General features: G+C 41.6%; 1 protein-coding gene across 1 annotated transcript in view; it reads left to right on the top strand.

Annotated features, from left to right (window-relative positions):
• The window catches only part of FREM1 (FRAS1 related extracellular matrix 1), a gene marked incomplete at both ends in the record, with an annotated part of 56,762 nt that extends 43,660 nt beyond the window's left edge, over nt 1-13,102 (top strand). Inside the window, 9 exons of the mRNA XM_084278955.1 lie at nt 770-842; nt 2,965-3,114; nt 4,287-4,525; nt 5,234-5,281; nt 5,552-5,734; nt 6,007-6,132; nt 6,831-6,946; nt 11,418-11,503; nt 12,903-13,102. Of these exons, the coding sequence (XP_084135081.1) occupies nt 770-842; nt 2,965-3,114; nt 4,287-4,525; nt 5,234-5,281; nt 5,552-5,734; nt 6,007-6,132; nt 6,831-6,946; nt 11,418-11,503; nt 12,903-13,102 (1,221 nt within the window). The remainder of the gene's footprint in view (nt 1-769; nt 843-2,964; nt 3,115-4,286; nt 4,526-5,233; nt 5,282-5,551; nt 5,735-6,006; nt 6,133-6,830; nt 6,947-11,417; nt 11,504-12,902) is intronic.
• Nucleotides 13,103-13,408: the final 306 nt, after the last annotated feature.

The following is a 13,408-nucleotide window of genomic DNA, read 5'->3' as shown; positions in this document are numbered from 1 at the left end:
GGCCACCCTACCCTACCCTTCACAGACTCCAGTGACTCGACTCTGTTTGCCACTTGGCTAAAAAGACCAGTGAAATTTGTTTCAGCACCATGAACACAGTATGGAAGCTAGTGTCCTCTGCCAATCTCCTGTGAAAATTCAGGGAGCTGCTGGTGTCCCCACACTTGTGTATGCATGGGTTCATGCCTGTTCCAATGAGTATTTGGTGCTGACAGACAGCTCTGCATGCAAACACTTCTTCCAAGGCCTCACAAAGAGCTAAATGGCCAAACATGGCCAGGCTGCTGCTGGTCTTCCAGAATCACATAAGCACAGAATCACAGAATGTTAGGAGTTGGAAGGGACCTTGAAAGATCATCTAGTCCAACCCCCCTGCCAGAGTGGGATCACCTAGATGGCATCCAGGATGCTGTGATGTGCCTGTACATGAATCAGGTGTGGGCAGGTCCCCAGGCACAGTGAACAGCAGTCTTGTCTGATGCTGTCACGGAGCAATTCGAGCGGGGACAATGCAAAATTTTAAGATGAGCAGATTTCACACAATTATGAGGTTTAAACTGCAAACCAGGACAGAACAACAGTTGCACATCACAAGGTTTTTTTTTCTTTAGGTCTTTATCTTTTTTTTTCAGCCTAAGCACATGTGTGCATTGGCGTGTCTCTTTGAGATGCCCTGGAGAGGCGCACAGTAGCTCCAGCACAGAGCAGAATGCAGCAATGGGGTGAAATAGGTCACAGCATGGCATTTACTGTTTGTTTTCTTCCAAAGGTCAGCGAAATATCTGCTATGCTGGGAAAGGACTTTACAGTGACACCCTCCAAGCTTGTTCAATTTGATCCAGGTATGAACCAGCACACTGAATAATTCTATAATTAATTTTGAAACTGTAAACTCTCATTTCAGAAAATGAAACCTATTTATGTATCACAATTAAAGCCACTGGCACATTTTCTGAAAGTGAGGTGGGCTGTTGGTGAGTTAGCATCCTTATTACTTGGGCTTAAATGGAGTAAGGTTTCTTTACATCAGTTAAAATAAGATTTCAGTGGCAGAAAGTCACTACAGAGAAGACAAAACACATGATCTGTGAAAGGCCGAAATAAATGGCATGTGTATGATAGTAAAAATTAGTGTAAAAGTGCTTATCTGCATTTGAAAAACTGAGAATGTAGTAAGTCAGTTCCAGCCAAAGTCTGGATTTTTACTTTAGGATTTTTATTTTGAAAAAAAGAAAAAGGCATTGCATGCTACAGAGATTATGTAGCTGTGCATCCCATGGGTGAATTCATATATATCCCAGCCTTGCTTTTCTGTCCCATAGAAAAACTTGGAGCTTTAAATTCAGAGTCACAAATCTGATTAATTTGGAAATCTGCCACTACAACCCATCTTGAGAAAGGCAGATTTTATGTAAAGGTGTAGAATGAGCTGGTTAGTTTTCAGAGGTAGATAAGGGATGACACCTAGTAGAAAGCAGATAAAAACCCCCAAACTGTGTAGAAAGGTGGAAATCTGCCCTAATTTCCAGTGTTTCTGGAACACACATAAAACTGCCAAAACCAATGAGCATCTCTCTGAGACAAGCATTACACTTATTTTTTTTCCTAGTTTTATATTAAGAGGTCAGTTTAAAAAAGTCCTTTGTACTGTGCTGACTCAGGGTTTCAGCTCTCTTTCCTCTAATATACTATGCAGTCAAATTTACCAGCCTCTGGACTGAAATGGTCAGAGAGTTTTCATGCAAGACGCTTTACTAGAACTTCCTTCGTCTGCTGGCCCCTGCAGATTCTCCAAGCATGGGACAGTTTGGAGTTACTGTATTTCTGAATGTGGTGGTAAGCCCCATGAAAACTAATTGTGAACGAGGGCAGGAGAGATGCACACTGTTCTCTTTTGGCCAGCTTCTCTGTTAATCCAGCTGAGCTCCCTCACACACTTTTTTTCAGGCGCGTCTCCTCAGAAGTCTTTAGTTTAAACTTAGCATTAGGAAAGGACCCTCTAAATTACTGCATTCAAAGCATCAGTTTCTCAGTTCTAAATTATTAGTTAGCAGTGTTCATTCATTATTTTGAAAGGTTGTTTTAAAGACAAACCTCAACTATGATAACTGACTGGACAGATTGGTACATTAGACAGCAACCAATACATTGCCATGGAAGGGAGCAGAGGAAGATCCTATCCAACTTTATGGGTCTGCTTGTACTGACAACTTCTCTTAGCTCATTACTTCATACTGGAAAAGAGCAAGGAAACAGGCTATGAAATGTTGTAATGGTGTAGATTTGTGGGTTTATTTTTGGAATGTTGCACGTGTAATCTTTGATATTGATTTCAGATGTTGGCACTGACTTTGTGATGCATTTCCCAAGATGTTTTGTTGACAGCAATGTGTATGTTGAGATCTGTTTCTGTCCTGCTGCCTCTGACTTTTCCTGAACAACTTTTGTAGCCTTTTGGTTAATAACCAGCCTAGTCCTTTATCTTGGAATGATCTTTCTCATTCCCATAATGCAAGCCTGAAGTTACCCAGTACAGGCAAGCAAGCAAGTAGAAATTTTGCGGCCGGATATAAAATCTGCCTAAAAGGTTGTGCTCCAATCTAACTTAGTCTTTGATCTGTTCGTAGGTATTTTCAGTAACTGTTCCATCTCTAAAATTAAGCTTTCAGGATAAAAAGCACATGACACATTTTCTCTTGAAACCTGCAATGAAAGTCCTAAATCCATGTGTCATTTCGCACATCTACAGCGTGCGCACTTGAACTGAATCATCATTGCCCAGGAACAAATTCGAACTTAATGTTATTTGGCAGAACAGCGGGAGACCAGTCAGTTGGTAGGAGCACAATAGCATACACCAGCTACTCCATTCTAGCTGCAGACATGTTAATTAATATATTTCTTTGACACACCGATTGATTGAAATAGCACTTAAAGAGTAATTAAAATGTTTATTTCTGTTAGGAGTGTCAACCAAGACGTGGAATATAGCAATTACCTATGACGGATTAGAGGAAGATGATGAAGTCTTTGAAGTAGTTCTGAACTCCCCTGTGAATGCTGTTCTTGGCACCCAGACAAAAGCTGTAGTGAAAATTTTGGACTCAAAAGGAGGTATTCTCTTTTGATCTTCATCATTAAGAAGGTGGGACAATCTTGGCTCACTAGCTACTTATTTTCAAGCACAAGTTGTTCCTAACACTCACCTTCAGATCAAAATGCTTAATTTCTTTTTAGAGAAAACAGGCTTGACAGTTGCAGACCCTTTATTCTCTCACACAGTCATATGCATCCTCTTAGGAAACGCAGCATGGAGAAAGCAACAAGTACGAAATGAGAGGGGTACAATGAAATAAACCACTTTTCATAACAACATGAGTTCAGTTGTCATTCATTAAAGTGGGAAAAAATGGGTTTTGGTCTAATAGAAATTTTCTCTCCAATTATTGTTTAATAGTTATTACACACCTCTGATTTCTTTTCCTATCAAAAAAGAAACCTAACAACTAAACCCAGCTCTTAACAATACATTTTCTAATGCTTAGTAAACACAGTCCACAACATTTCAGCACTCAGCAGTGATCATTACAGTTTAGGCTTTTATGTCTGCATTACTATTGTGTCTTTCAGCAATCAGATGTGGTGTGCCTCAAATCATACCAAAAATGAAGCAACTGTAGAAAAAATAGAAATAACTAACAAAGCAGCTGAGTTCTCTGAAAGCTGAAGAGTGCTTTTTCTTCTGGTGCTTATTTTTTAAAACCCATGTAGCATTGAATTAGGCTTTATTTTATAAAAGTTCCTTTCAAAATTTCTAATCTGTTTTCTCTTTAACATTCATAATGTAACTCAGAAGTTAACCAACACAACTGCTCTGTAGGAACAATAGTGTCCTGGGTTTCTGAAGAGAAAATTATCTGGGCACAATGGAAATATCACCAGCTTTGGTTACAACTACCAGTCTATCCATGACCACAAAACCAGCACTCTGAACCCCAATCTATGCATGAAAAAAGGTATTTTCCACAGGTGCTTGGTTGAAATTCTGATCTGTGGGTAGATGAATGCATTATATATAAAAATATATCTATATACAGATAGTAGTTGCAGTCAGTGTCACAGCAAACCCCACAAACGAGGATGACTGAACAAACAGCAAATCAACCACATCAAGGGAAAGAACCATCCAACTTTTAATGACAAGCTGTTTCTTTGCCCATGTCAACGTGACCAGTTATCTGCTCATGCAGTTAGAACTGACCATCTGCCATTTTTTATGCTTTCAGGTCAGTGCAGCTATTCCTATTCTTCTGGCCAAAGCAAGCACGACTTCTGGGGGAGAGGCACGCTGTTTCCAGTTTCCTCAGGCTCCTCATCAGCTTCCAGGCCTGGCAATGTTCCCTTGGAAGGGATCCCATCACCTCCTCCCAAAGGGATGAAAGAGCATGGAGGGGACCTGCAGCCGGAACACAGCTTGGCGAATCGGTCAAGACCCAGGCTGAGAGTGACTGGAAATGGCAGAATGGTAGGACGCTTTTGTAGTGCAGTGATGGACTGATTTGTGGATTTATTGGGATGTGATTTCTTCATTTAGTTGTGATACTTTTGAAGTGATCTTACCTGACAATACAAGAGCCATGAACTACCCGAGTTTGTTTTGAGTCAGACCTGAGGGCTATTCAAAAAAACTGCATGGAAAAAACAAAGAAGGAAAAAAATACTGATTTTGAAGTTCCATGTATGTAAGAGAGGAGGAAGAAAAACAGACTTGGGGGAGGAAACATGCATTGAGCAAATTCAGCAATTACACAGCTTCTAATCTTGTCTAAATCATGGCTTAGACAGAAGGAACAAGTCACATAGAAGCTATGCACCTGGTCCTGAAGTTTTAAAGCTAAAAATACTGTTATTTTAAAAAGAGACCAGTTGCTTAAAACCTGCCCATTGATTTTCCTGCTTAAGCTATATTGGTTTAGCTAGGTGGTTAAGTTACTCTCTGGTAGTATAATGTTAAAAGTTAGTGGAATCTGTTCATAAACTCACTTGTAACGTGTGACTTTCAATGGCTGATTTCAGAGTTGACTGGCTTCCATTCTGAAAGAGAAAGAATTCATACCAAGACATGTTCTGCATGATTTGCAGCCTAGATCTTGTACCAAATCTTGCATAAAGTCTTTTTGTTTCTATATTGCGTGAAAGTGCCCATCTCATTCTGTTTTCCCACCTTTTTCAGGTTCATCCTTCATCTGTATTCAGAAATGGAACTGATGTGGTTTTCAAAGTAAGAACATTATGATCACTCTCAGACATTTCTGTGATTTTTCTGATTCTGTTCTTTCCAGGCTTTATCAGTTTTAACAATTTGTGATGACCAATACTTTATTTTTGTAGGCATTTTTCTTTTTCTTTAGTGTCATTTTCCCTTGATTTGCAACAACTTGGTTTTTTAATTACTACTATTATTTTTAGTTTATGTAAAAGTTCCTTCTATGTGCTAACCTTCTCTTTCCCCTCTCCTGTTCTCCGGTCTGTGTGGTACTGCAAAACAAAGTATCACGGGATGGTATCACTCAAAGTAGAGGATGACACTTCATCAGCATTAGCAAACAAGAAGGCTCAAGTGTCAGTAATTAACCAAGCACAGCCACAGATAAATGTCGTCTCCTCTAGGAAGACAGAAACCCCACAAGCTGATAAGGCAGAACCAGCATTTGAATCAAGCTCAAGACATCAGGTATGAAACCTCTTGTTTCATAGGCATTTCCACCATCTGTTTTCAGTCATGCTGTTTTCCAAAATGATTTAACACCCCTGAGATCTGCAGCCTAACCCTTCCCACTCCAAAGCCGAGTTTACTCAATACACGGATAAATTAACAGCTTGGCCCTTGAAGAGTTTTCATGGCATAAAGTTTTAAAATAAAACCTATTTAATCCATTTCACATAGCCTGTTTGCTTTGTGTAATTATTTTCCTTCCAATGTTTAAGTGAAATTTCTTTTTCCAGGACTTCTACTCTTTTCCAAAGGCCTGTACACCAGAATTAAAGGGGCTCTTGCATTATGAAGAAAACACTCAGAAGTTATTTCAGTGTGATGGGATAATATGGAAATTCTGGAATTTCCAAAGCAAGGTAAAAATGTCACCATGAGTAGGCTAAATCAGAGCACAGAGTCTACAGTGAGTGAGAATCTCAAGCAAAGGACCTTCCTCTGACAACTACTGACTTGTACCGGGGATAAAGGTGTTGTTCAGAACCAGGTTTGCTGCCAGCAGAAAAAAAGATTCCCAGAGATGTTGATGAGGGCTTGATTGCTGGGGTTGCCTTTTCCAGTGCTCCTGGGCAATGCACATGAGCACAGTGGGGATACAGGCACAAGGCAGTGAATGAAGGCTGTGGCAGAATGAGTGGGAGTTGGTAAAAGAGGTTCACTTAGGTATTCTGTAAACATACACACACACACACACACACACACACACACACACACCCCAATCTCTCTTGTAAGATGTCATGCTGGATTTTGTTGCACTGCATTCCTCACACATAGTGCTGGAGACAGAAAATGGAGTCCAAACAAATGTGGTCTCTTAAGGGGATTTTTGGAACTGAAACCTCATGTCACCTTTAAAGCTGTTCATTATGGCCCCTCCGCAGGCATTTATTTCTTTACATCTTCTAAGCAATGATGTAGCTTTATTGATACATTCTGAAGTTCATGTTCAATTTAATTCTAGGGAGGCCATAAACAGCACATCCCGTCTTGCTATTAGTGCACAGACCTAGATCACCATGAGCAGGAGTCTGTTTTGCCTCTTCCCTTTTTATTTTAGGAGTCAAGCAGAAAGAAATGTCCCTCCGGATGGAGTCATCATGAGGGCAGCTGCTACTTCCTGGTAGCGAATCACAAGGCCACCTGGAACACTGCTGCTCGGGCTTGCAGAGAACAGTAAGAGTCTTTCACAAGCGAACATGTAGGCAGTAGCTTTGCTGAAGGCCATGGTGTGCCACATAGATTATAAACTGTACAACAGTAAATTAATGACAGTGTTAAATGCCTCCACGAAAAGTCAAGGCTATCACTGAAACCACAAGCAAATGTATTTTAGGGCAGTGATTGTTCAATTAATGTCAGACTACTATAGACTGAGAAAGCTTTATCCTGGTAAATGGAGTGAGTGCTCCTGGCCTCCGTCCGGAACTGGTTTACAGAAGTACAACCCCAGGCACATGCTTAGAAGTTGCACAGGAAGGTAACTGTATAGATTTAATTTTTTGCTTTAGCCCAGATCTCCCACCCCAGTGATCACCACCACCACCAGTTGTGGTATTGCAGTTGTTAGTACGTCTTCTGCTGACATCTAAATAGTTCATATATGCAACAAGCAAATAAAATCAGCATGGTGTCCAGTCCTCAGCTTTTTTTTTTCTAGTAGATCCAACTGAGACATTAAATGAAAACCTTAGAATTGACCCTCACAAAACCAGCCAATTTCTCTTGAAAAAAAATAGGTTTTATTACTACAAAAATGGCATGAAACTTCCATTTTCTTGATAAACTTTTTTATTATACAAAACAGGAAAAAAGCACATCGTTAAAGTTGTTTCAGTGATAGTTTCCAAAATGACCAACCTCCTAACTTCTTAGCAAAAACAATCTTATCCTGAGATGACGGACTTGAGACCAGGCTATACAGAAAAGAGATGGAAGGGTTGGAGATGGTTCAGAGTAGGGCCACAAAGGTGATCAAAAGGAAGCCCGACACATAAGGAAAGGCTGAGAGAAGTGGGTTCGTTCAGCCTTGAGTAAAGACATCTTAGCAGTGACCTTATTACTATGTTCCAGTACTCAAAGGGTGGCTACAAAGAAGATGGACACTCATTCTTTAGAAGGAGGGGTAATGGGACCAAGTTACTGTTGGGGTAAACTCCCCAGGGAAGTGGGTGGGTTCCCCAACATTGGACATGGTCAGGCTTTGACTGGACAGGGTGCTGGCCCATCTTGTCTAGGCTGTGCTTTTGCCCTGACAGGTTGGACTAGATGATCCTTAAGGTCCCTTCCAACCTGGCATTCTATGATTCCATTCCATCAAAGCAACAGTTTGTTGTGGAAGCAAAGACATAATTTATGCGTATGTGCATGGGGTTATGCAAACCTATCTGGGCTTCACATCAGCTTTGACACACATTGCACCCATTTGTTGCAGGTGGCATACCATACCAACCTTTTAATCAGCTTCCAGGTACAAACACAAGAATGTGCTTGTCCTGATGCAAGTTACTATATGCCACGGTGATAATGTGGGTGGAAAAAAAACCTGTCAGCTCTGTGTTGTTGCATTTCTTACCCTTCCCCAATACATCCGAGAGAAAGGTGCTCCGAGAGCTCGTTTCTCTCGCTTTGTTTTGTATGCATGGAGAGGCCCCTGGCAACAGGAAGAGAAGCATCTGGGGGATATCACGGCTGAGTGATCCCACAGCAGCCTGATTTAGCAGCAATTTTGGTGATTTGTGCTACAGTTCTTGTTTATCCCGTAGGAACATGTCCTCCCCAAGGGTCAGTGCAGCAGGACTCATTTGCATGGGAGATGGTTTCAGTGCTTCCACTGAAGGGACTCTCCAGTGGATAGACAGAGCCCACTGTCACGTCTTCGGCTTTGTTAGTCAGATTATACCTCCATCTTCTTGAAGCTGAACATTTAATTGAATCTCAAATATGGTCAGATTCCAGAGCCTTTACTGACAGCTCTCTAAGGCAGTGGCTGTTCCGTTTGGTGTTTGTACATGAGCAGCCTGTGGCCTCAGTCCTTGGGAATCACAGGCAGAATGACAGCTAAAATAATAGGCTAGATCCTTCGTGATGGCTCGGTGGATGGACCAGGCTGCCCTCCTCTCCTAGTGCTGTGCTAGTTCTGTAAGTGACTGGTTTAACTGGTGTTACTGGTCAGGACTCCAGCATAGGGATTCATGTACCCAGAGACTTTCAGCCATGACTCTGGATGTGCAGGGCTCCTGTAAACTCTGCATAGTCTATCAGCCTCATCTGAATGTTCTGAATTCTGCGAGGTGCTGTAGCAACACTAGGCACTTATTTCAAGGCACTGGAACTACTCCCTAGGTGATTGAACACAAGCCTGGGATAAGCAGAGCTGCTCAGACTGCCCCCCCCCATATGCACCCCCACACCTCCCCTCCACCCCTACCCCCTTACCCTCAATACAGGACATGGATTTACTACAGCACTTCAAATCACATGTCCTCCTGTGGTGCAGAGGCCTTCGTAGCTAGTCAAGTGTGCTTTTCCTGAAGTTAGAATTATCAGAAGGGTACCAAGTTCTATTAAACGTGTTGGGCAATTTAATGCAAAGGTCTTTGTGCTGGTTTGCATATACTACTTCAAGCCCAATGGCTACCCAAAACACTTCCTTTACACTCTTTACAAGATGTCCATCATCCATGTAAAGATGATGGACACTCTTGATAGTAAAAAATTTATTGTACACAGGAAGAATATCAAATTCATTTATTTAGCACAGAAATCAGTGTTGTGTGGGGGTTTTTCTTTTTGTTTTTGAATAAAGCATGATGACCCCTTCTCTAGAGTAATTTAAATTAGCGAGTTGTAGATTTACATAACTCCATAAATAACACTACCTTGTAATTTCCTACGTCTGGCGCTCTGCCTAGGGGTACAGCCAGTAATACCGCTGTAAGCGGTACGTTCCTTCAGGACTGTTCTCACTTCCCTACAGTACTTCGAAACCCCTGAGGAGGTGTAACAGTTGGAATGGTTGTTCCCATTTCAGTCACGTGTGTTTCTCAGGTTGTATTCAGAAAGCACTCCTGTGGAGAAAATATTAGATAATGTTATAATTACTGGAGTACTTCCCTTTCACAGTGCTGAATTCTTGCCTTGGTATGGGGAGTGAAGTAAAAGTCTGAAACTGGTCCTGCTCAGACCCCCCACTGTACGACACAAATGGTACAGCAGTTACTGATACACTCTGATCCCTTTTGTGTTTGCATTTTTCCAAAACAACCGAAGCAACAGGAGTTATGCTTACTTAAAGCAACGTAAGTTCCAGGGCTTCGATTGTACTTAGGCAGAAGTCAAACAAAATGCCCTGGTTTTGTTATTTCTCAGCCTGTAGTGATGCCACAGAGACTGCTGCCCAAACCTTTTCTTAGCCCCACGTTTGGGCCCACAGTCACTCTGAGGGGGAATGGCATCCAGCCCCTGAATCAGTAACCCTGGGAGGACACCCCGAGTTAATGGGGCCTGCTTTCCTTGAGCTTTTGTCTCAGGAAGTAGATGGAATGCTGAACTTTCAGAGTGCTTTTGTTTGTTGGCATAACAGCTTTGTTCCCCGCTCACTGGAGATTCGGGTAGATGGGTCCTGAAGTGTGGAACCATGTCACCCTTGGTACACAGAGGCACCAACACTGTGCATTAATCTTTACCATGATGAGAGACACAGTCACAGCCCCTGCTGGGAGTTTCACTGGGGGAAGTTTTGTGAGCTCCTTCCACAAGTGGGGTGCACAATCCCAAACCCTACCAGACAGCTGCCAACCTGTCTTGGAGTAATACTGATCTTCTGTCTTCACTACCTGGAAACGGTCATGATATTAGCACAATTGTCATAATGCCATCAACTTACTCTGCTGCTAGAAAAGGTTTTGGCTTTCTTAAAACCTGTTTTGATGAGGGTTTGCAAGTGCTTTGGGGTTGGCATCCTTTAGGTGCGAACACAGCGCAGAGTTTATGCATTAGCTTGATGCGGAAGCCGTTGGCTTAATACACACCACAACTGCTCTCCAGCACAAACCAAATGCATAGTCACTGCAGGCAACCCAACATTACTGCTCAGAACCATGCTACCACTCCAAGCCAGACCCCTAAATTACACCCACGTAGCTCTTTCTTTGAAACATGGCCAGCATTTTAACTGCGGTATTCAAAGCTGTAGTTCTGTCAGAACACCATTTTAAAAAGGAGCAGTCTGCTCTGCTACCACATGGGTGAAGCTGTGTATTTCAGCAGCTTGGGGTTTTAGTGCCTGCAGATTATTATTTCAAAGAAAAGAGCGTAGCAACATTTGTGGTAAAGGTGTGAAGCCCAGTTTGTGACTATGAACGAGGTGTGCATTTCCTGTACACAGTTACTTCCGTTGCCCAGCTGATTTAATTTTTCTGCTAGAAAAATCAGACCTAGGACTTTGGTTCCTCTCCAAGTGATCCAGAATCTTAACACTTTATCTTTGTGCAATGATTCTTTTGCGCCAGTAAGTAGTGATTTTCCCATGAAAAGTTATTTATATGCTTTATAGTGGAATCAGTGCCCCTTGTTGAGAAGTTGATGGGAGCTGTCTGTCACTCTGTGGAACGCTAATCACTCTGTCGTCTCTCCTTGAGCCTAGATACCTGGGGAGTCTCGCAAGTGTGGCTAATGAACAACACATGCAGTGGCTGTGGGACTTCAGTGGGAGGAAGCCCTTTTGGATAGGCAAGTACACCGGCTGCCCCTCCGAGGACTGCAGTTCCTATGTGCCTTGGAAAGCAGAAATTGCTGCGGCAGTTCAAGCCCCGGTTTCAAACCTTGTATCGTCCTCAACTTTCTTCTGCTTCTACTCTTTCAGAGCAAGGCATCAACTGAAAGCCATAATTTACCTCACTAATTTTCTAAGTCAAAGCAAAGAGTTTATCATGCCTATTGCTGGATTGGTTTCACCTTAAGACCTTTCCCATTTAATGCTAGCTGGTAAAATAAGTTCTGATGGGGCTCGTACTCTTTTGTCTATCTGACCTTTCTTTTGACTGCTAATTTACCTTTTTGCTCTACTTTAAATAAGTATTTACATTACTGTTAATGGTCAATTTACATTAATGTTAGTGGTCACCTGGTATGGTAAATCTTGTGAATCAATTAGATGTTCAGCTAAATAAGGTTTCATCACATGATTTCAGATTTAGCTGTCTATTATCTTATTATGTACCTTTCCTGTCATGAGCGCTGTGGCTTAACCTCAGCTGGCAAGTAAGCACCACTCAGCCTCAGATGGGCCTTCTCTGCACCTGCGACTGCTGTAGCTCACAGACCAGCACCGTTGCTTTCTCCTAACCCTTCTTGTTTCCTCTACTTCCTCTGTCTATGCACTAAGCTCTTTTATCCAATTGTGAACTGCAGTTTTCAGCTCTTAGAAGTTTTCTGAGATGGATTTACTAGGTATTCTAAATTAACTTTAAAAAACTACAGCTAGTTTAGGATTGTTTTTTATCATATCATGGTTCTGTTAACCTGAGAGAAAGGGAAGTCCTCTGGTAAGAACAAAGACTACAAGGCCATTGTCAGTAAATTTTCTGATCTTGGTTTCTTCCAGCTAGTAAGACAGGTCATGTCTGAAAACGCACCACCCGCTTCTCAGTCTCAGTAACTCAGAGACTAAGTGAAAAGATGTGTTTTAAGTTGTATTAATTAACACAACCTAATGTTACAACTGTTAATTTCAGCAGTGTAAACAACGTCTACAGAGATCTCCAGGATTTTATTTTCTGAAGGCATCTGAGGCTGCCCAGACTTGAATATAACATTCTGTTTGGCATCTTAAGTATCTAAAAAGAAATCTGGGGAGTGATAGACATGCAAGAGATGGAGAGAAAACATTCTAGATAGGCAATAATGTGGAAAAGTATATTTTCCCTTATTCAGATGGCACTAATTGTGATTCAGATGGCCTTATGAAATATTAAACTGTATTTTACTTGTGTTCTTCCAGATGGATTTTTTTCTCTCAGCATAATATTTTATGCATTTTTCTAACTAAGGGATGAAACAACATGCTTGTGTTGCCATCAGGCTCCAGAGACAATAAGCATCACTGATTAGTCTTACTGATTTCATGCAGGCTTGAATGACCAAGTCAATCCTGGACATTGGGAGTGGAACGGCGGAGAGCCTGTAACCTACATTAACTGGAGAAGAGGTTCCTACCACTTTCCAAAGAGGGGAAGAAGTTGTGTATTGGTGCAGAAGCGAGGAAAATGGCAAGCAACTGACTGCAGGAAGGCCAAACGGAGCAGCTACGTATGTTCAAGAAAGTTGTAAATCATGGAGGATCTCTTTGAAAGCACATGGAAATTCATGTGGTTTCAGTTTTATTTATCTGCAGACATGTGAGGGTGTGCAGTTAGACAAGTGTCCTAATTATCAGCAAGGTTTATTTTATCTGCTGCCAGAGATGCAGATGGATTGGATTATAACCAAGGAACAGAGGTCAGTTGCAAAGATAAAGTCCAGGTTATGGTTTTGAATTCTCCCCAAATACTTTGATCTGTAATTTACTCATGTTTTGTTTTTTTTTTTTACCCCAAAGAACTAGACCTGAAGGCTTTCATCACATTTCTGTGTAAA

Source organism: Gallinula chloropus (genome assembly GCF_964237585.1).
Source record: "Gallinula chloropus genome assembly, chromosome: Z".
Classification (NCBI taxonomy): Eukaryota; Metazoa; Chordata; class Aves; order Gruiformes; family Rallidae; genus Gallinula; species Gallinula chloropus.
Note: the sequence above shows the minus strand (reverse complement) of the source record. Positions and strands in the feature narration are given on the sequence as shown.